Raw genomic sequence first — 7,058 nt, 5'->3', positions numbered from 1 at the left:
TCCTGTGATTGGCTGTGGTACATCTGGAACAACTGATTCAAAATGTGTATGAAAGGGCGCCATAAATGGAGTGTGCGTGATTTAGTTAATATAATAAATTATATTCAGGGGGAATTGTAGAATAATTATATTAATTTGGCTTTATAATCAAGATCTGTAAGTATGCAGTCTGAGTTCCCTTTTATGCTTTGACATTGAAAAAGCTCACTCAGCTCAGCATAAGACGAATCTTGAAATAGCTAGGTTGTGTGCGTGTCATTTTTTGTACCAGTTGTTCTCCATGTACAGAGTTAACGACTAAAGGTCAGTAGGTCAGTGGTTTCACAGATAAGAATATACTCAGAGTATCTGTCATAGACTTTATTGTAAAGATCTTTTTAAAAGTAAAAACATATATTATCTATAATATAGTTAGTTATTTGATATAGTTATTTAATTAGTCAGCTAGATTGAGTTTGTGTGAAGTAATATATGTTTATATGTATCCAATTATAATTTAATATGCATTTGTAAGGTTTGGTACAGAATTGCATTTCTGTAGCTTAAAGAATATCCATTACAAGAATTCGCCATTTGGAAAGGTCGTTCACCTTGAGTTTTTTATAAGAATCTGTTGTGTGTTACTGACAATCAAAGAAGCTTAAGAGACGTGCAGCTGTTGGCAAAGAGAATATTTAGAATAATCACGAATATGATCATTTCAAATTTAGTTCTAGCTATATATGGTTATGGCTATAGTTTGCTGACTAGTAGATTTGAGATAGTATAAAAACAGAGTGACTCTTCACACAACATCGCACGACACGACACTTCACTACACAACACACAACACATGTCCTTCACACACACACAGAAGGACTTCACTACTTTTTCACACATACAAGGAAGAACACACGCATCCTTTTACTACAGAAGACATTTTGTTTACATTAGGCCTATACACAGCCTACTTCACAAACAGCTGCTAGAGCAGACATCTCTCTGACATAGAGAAGCACAAACAGAGCTGAAACATCTCTTGAACTTTCTTAATACAAGTTTTTGTTCCTATTATCTTTTGTTTTACTACATCAAGCTGTAAGAAGAATTTAACTTTGTATATATTTTCAAATTGTTGCCAAGTGTGACCAAATAAACTCACACTTTGTTTTAAGACAGTCTGGCTACTGAACTTTTGAACAAAACGCCTAAGACACTGTTGACATAACACATGTCTGAGAAGAGAAGGTTTTTTTACACCCTCTCTACATTTTTACAGAAAGCATTCTCTGTAGGAAGATCTTCCAGGTACATTTTCTTTAAATGACAGGGATGGATTCTCCACATGAAAATATTTGGTGAAAGTCATGTTCACTGCTTTATAAATAGACCATTAACCACTTGCTGACCACATAACGCCATTTTATGTAAGCAAAGTGTCTCTCTTGTGCTGGATCACATACCTAGTACATGATCTGGCACTTCTGGACATGGGACATTAGTCACAGCACAAGCCAATCAGTGGGTGCTGGCCAATAATGACTGTCGGCACCAGCTGATTGGCGAGGAGGGGAAAAACAGAACACAGCTCTGCCTATGTAAACAAGGTAGAGCTATGTCCTGTTAGCAGGGATGTGCTGGAAAAAATCCAGCACATCCCTTAGTAAAAGCACCACATAGTAAACACAAAAACACTGGTTAGGCACACATTTAGCCCATTGATCACCCCTGACGTACAGAGGTACACCAGTACTCAGTGGGACATTGCTGTGCCAGGACTCTGTCATGAATATGTCAGCTTCCCACAAAGGGTTCTATCCCCAGCTCTATCCAGCTGTCAGCCTGGAAATTTCCTGATAGAAAGCTAAAAGTAAACAAAGGGAACAAAAATAAAGGGGAAGTCATTACTTAAATATATCAATGCCCATATTCAGGGAATGACTTGTCACTGAGTGGTCAGAGCCTGATGGGGAACTTAGAGACTACTTTCCCATCAGGTCGGCCCAACCCTAGTACAAACTGCTCAGCCATGCTCCTATTAGTGTGAGGGTCGCAGTGGCCAGGAAGGAAGGGATGGAGTAGAGATGTGCACAATGAAAACATTTGTTTAGTTTCATTTTGGATTAATTTGTTAAGTCAATCATTTCATTTAGGCCTCATTCACACGAGGCAGACTCCTCTTCCATGGAGTCCGCCTCAGTCCACCGGCTCAGCGAGAGATCTCTCCGTTGATCTCTGCTGAGCCGGCGGATGACATGTCCCTCTCTGCTGCTGCCTATGGAGGGATCGGATGAAAATGGACAGCATGTCCGTTTTCATCAGATCTCACTCGATTCGATCCGCCAGCAACGGATCCAGATGTAGGGCCATCCGTCTGCTTTCATCGGATCGGACCGGGTTGGATGTCAGAGGACATGTCTCCGCTGACATCCGTCGCTCCATAGACTAACATGGAGCGCCCGTTCAGGTCCGCCGTCAAAACTGAAAGGCGGACCTGAACGGTCCGATCCTATGAAAGGGGCCTAAGTACTTTGTATGTTCGGATTTGTTTCATATATTTGTTGTTCCGATTTGATACCTATACCAGAAGTTATTTCGGAATTAATTTGTTATGTCCTAATGTTATTTGGATGATTTGCTTGCAACTTTAATGTTTTGTGATTCTGACCTTGGCCAATCATAACGATACAGAATGGGACACGTATTATTAAACTTACATAACCGTCTGAAGTTGCAAACGAATAAATACAAATGAATTTGTTGTTTTCATTATAATTCATTAATTTTATTACTGTTATTTATAGAGGTTGTGAATCTTCATGATAGTATCTGATATCCCAATCACTGGTAATATAGGTCAGCTATTATAACTGTCTGGTAGTAAGTAGTCTGTCCCAATTCATCCAGTGGACACTTAAAGTGAATTCAGAACCATTCGGGGTCAGTGTGTGGAAGTTTACTGGCTGTATCACTATTGGCAGAAGTTGTACTGCACTCTGGACACCAATAAAATAGCCCATTACTAGACACTTAGTAATGTTCAGGAGCAAACTTAAAGTAGAGGTCCATGCTAAAAGTAAAACCCCTGCATCTATAGCCACCAACATTCTAACACTATTCTATCTAGCCCTGTAAAGAAAAAAACAGTATACATAACTTTTCTGCAGGCGATCCGATCCGATCTCCAGCGGTGGAAGCTCTGCTGAGTACACGTCTGACAACAGGTGAGAAATGAATGGGGAGTGACGTCACCCATAGACTTACTATGGGGCTTCCATTGTCGGACGTGTCCTCTGCACCCGCTTCCATAGCGAAACAACGGCTGACAGCTCAGCGTGGGATCAGAGCTTCCGCCGCTGGAGATCGGGTTGGATCACCTGACTAAAAAGTATGTATACTGATTATTTCTTTACAGGGCTAGATAGGATAGTATTATAATGTTGGTGGCTATAGATCCAGCGATTTTAGTTTTTGCAAGGACTTTCACTTTAATATTTAGAGGGAAAATAACATCACGGTAGTAAAAAGTGACATTATATGTGTGTAAACAGTCTACAGTAAGTGACCAGAAGTGCCACATGCTTTCACAGGGTACATACCAATCAGAGCTTTCTACATAGCATCTCCAATAATGTCACAGAAGGAGTATAGTACATATCCATTATTACAACGGGAGCAGAATATAATTGCTTTTTTATATTAGGATTTAACTTTAAATGTTACTACTGCCCCCTGCTGATCAAATGAGAGAAGAAAATATGAGTTTTTGTTCTATCTAAGAGATATTTTGATCGCTGTGTGTATCTTGCACAGTAATAGCAGAGTCTTCAACTTTCATGTTGTCCATTTTCAGATACACCATGTTATTACTGTTATCTCTGGAGATTGTGAATCTTCCTTTAACATCATTGTGATAGTTTATGGTACTTGATGCTGCGTTGATCTCACTCAACCATTGTAATTTTCCTCCAATCTGTCTGACCCAGCTCATCCAGTAGCTGCTGAAAGTAAATCCAGAAGCTTTACAGGTCAGTGTGTGAGAGTTCCCCGGCTTTATCACCGCTGGATCTGATTGGGTAAGTTGTTCTGCAGACTGGACACCTGAAATTATACAATATAAAGTTATATATGAGAAAAATGTCACTTTATCTCTACATGACTTTCACCTTTAGGATCATCTCACCTGATAACCATATCACTGTAATAAAGAGGCTCAGTAAAGTCTTCATTATTGTGAATAATTTGTATGTGTGCATTTGGGTGATGTCTGTACATATCAACTGTCTATATATGAGAGAACAGGAAATGACATCATTTACTTTGCATAGCATATCACATATATGGGTGTGTTGTTCTTATATCAATGTGTGATTAGCAGAAAAAAACAACAAGATGTTGATAAATAATCTGCTTGTATTATTTTAGCTCTTTCTATTAAGAAAACTATAGTGTACACAGTGAAGTCTTAAAAAAAAATTACTGCCAGCATATTTTTGAGTGCAAACCTCAGGTGTCAATCAACTATATACTATATATTAAAACAGTCAATATAATAAATACATTAAAATAAAATAAACTACTTGATGTTTACAACAACCAGCCTAACTTTTTCTTTTACACTGATGTGCAACATAGTGATGTGCAAGATTATCACATATTTATAAAGCAGTAAATCTGACATTCAGAAAACATTCTCTGTAGGAGAATCTTCCACATCGAATTGCTTTAAATGACAGTGATTGATTCTCCACAATAAAATGTTTGGTGAAAGTCACAATCACTGCTTTATAAATAGACCATTAAATGTTTATTTCACCTTTTAAAAAATGGCCTACCCACACAAATGGCACCAATAGGTTTATATACATTGTGCATTTGTAAAATGTTGTTTAATGTAAGTGCATACCTGTAGGCCATTTCCACCCCCAGAAGCCTGACCAAAAAACTCCCAATTAGTGTTGACATGTCTTGGCCAAGTAATGGAACACTGCAGGCATTAGACGCTTGTTCCCATCATCACAGGGGCAAGCCGTGTTCCTCATTCAAATTCCCACAGCAAAGTGCCAACCCCACCATCTGAGTGATGTCAGTGGCCCAGCCATAGCTTTGGTGAGGGGATGCGAATGAGACACATGGCTCATTTCTATGATACTAGTAACAACCTCTAATGCCTGTAGTGTTCCAGAACTTGGCCAGGACTGGGCCAGCACTAACTGGGAGTTTTTTGGCCAGGCTTCTGGGGGGGTGGAAAAGGCCTATAGGTATGCACTTACATTAAACAACATTTTACAAATATGCAAAGTGGGGGAAATTTACTAAAACTAGAGCAACCAGAACCTGGAACAGCTGTGCATAGTAACCAATCAGCTTCTCTCCAGCTTTTCCATTAAGAGTGGAACTATACCTTCACTTCAGTGGTGCAGCGTCCAGAACCTGCTGCTGGCATCTTCATTCGGTCTTATTCTGGGTTCTGATCTTCAGCTGTTTTGATTGGCTGGGCCAAGATGACGTTTTTCCTGTGCATGTGCGGGAGTTTATTAATCTTGGCAAATGCCGAAATCGTACACCGAGCTTGTACAGTATGAACAAGCAGAAAAGAATACTGTAGTGCAGAAGAAACAGTATATTCTGTATGAAATAGCCTGTCTGTTTGCAAATATTTTTTTTGCGACGTCTTACACTTTAACCCCCCTAGCGGTATTCCTGAGTCTGGCTTGGGGTGGATTTTCAATACGAAAAGCGGTATCCCCGAGCCAGACTCGGGATTGCATCACAGGATCCATGTAGAGGTTACTTACCTTGTCCCCTGGATCCTGCGATGTCTCCCCGCTGTGATCGTCGAGCCGACATGTATCGCTCGATTCACAGTGCCGAGCTCCGTTCCCTGCGAGCATTGCGACGTACAGGGACGGAGTTCGGCGCCAAATTCAAAAAGTAAAAAACACAGTATAGATATAGTAATCCTACAGATTACAGTACTGTATCAAATAATTACACATCCCCTTTGTCCCTAGTGGTCTGTCCAGTGTCCTGCATGCAGTTTTATATTATAAAAACTGTTCTTTCTGCCTGGAAACTGGAGATTGTCCATAGCAACCAAAACTGTCCCTTTACATCAAAAGCAGGTTTAGACCAGCTAGAAAACAGCGATAATAAATTAGAATCACTTGCAGAATTGAGTGATAGTGATTTGTGGGGAAATTCGTCATCAAACACTAAAAGTAACGACAGCGACAATTCTGCAACTGAGCAAATTTCAGTGTTTTTGATTTGATTACATTATTGAATAATTTTTACTTTTATTATATTATTATTTGTTATTTTTTATAGTTATTTATTATAATATAATTTTTAATTTCGTTTTTCAAACTTTATCATACCCGGGATGTCTACTGGACTCTTGTTTGGACAGATTTAAGTGAGTTATTCCTAAGAATTACAGGCCTACAATATAAAACCCCAAATTTCTGTGCAAAATAATGGTACCACTTTCAGCATCAAAAATCTGAAATGATCATACCGCCAGGGAGGTTAAGCTTTGAATATAAAAGCTAGAAGTTAATTGGTTGCCATGCACAGCTGCTCCAGATGCTATTTGCTCTAATCCTACTAAATTCCCCTCAATGAATTCCATCCTACTGGAGCTATTTGTGTGCATAGGCTCTTTCTTAAAGTGGTTGTAAACCCTTTACTACCACTTTTACCTACAGGTAAGCCTATAATAAGGCTTACCTGCATGCAGGGGGGTGACGTCATCGTGGCTCCAGCCAATCACAGCACCAGCGCCTGCGAACCCGGAAATAACACCGGAAGACATGTCGACGGTCACAGCGATGTACGGGGACCACTGCAACAGCTTTGTTCTAAGGTAAGTATTTCATAATAAGCTAGTATGCGATGTATACTAGCTCATGCCTTTGTCTTGCAGGTTGTTTTTTTTTTGTTTTTTTTTACAAGAGTTTACAATCACTTTAAGTCGAGGTTCACATTGTAGCGGTGCAAACCACATCGCATCTCTCCCGCAGGCAGTTCACACTGCCCTCTGCAAACCACTGCGGGTGTCAATACAAGTGTCAGTG

General features: G+C 39.6%; 1 gene segment (V, D, J or C); it reads right to left on the bottom strand.

The window, feature by feature from the left end:
• Nucleotides 1-3,754: 3,754 nt before the first annotated feature.
• LOC141117200 (immunoglobulin heavy variable 3-11-like) lies at nucleotides 3,755-6,796 on the bottom strand. The segment is given in 2 exon segments: nucleotides 3,755-4,080; nucleotides 6,712-6,796. Coding segments are annotated over 2 exon segments (411 nt in total).
• Between the last annotated feature and the right edge of the window lie 262 nt (nucleotides 6,797-7,058).

Source organism: Aquarana catesbeiana, linkage group LG01 (assembly GCF_042186555.1).
Source record: "Aquarana catesbeiana isolate 2022-GZ linkage group LG01, ASM4218655v1, whole genome shotgun sequence".
Taxonomy (NCBI): Eukaryota; Metazoa; Chordata; class Amphibia; order Anura; family Ranidae; genus Aquarana; species Aquarana catesbeiana.
Note: the sequence above shows the minus strand (reverse complement) of the source record. Positions and strands in the feature narration are given on the sequence as shown.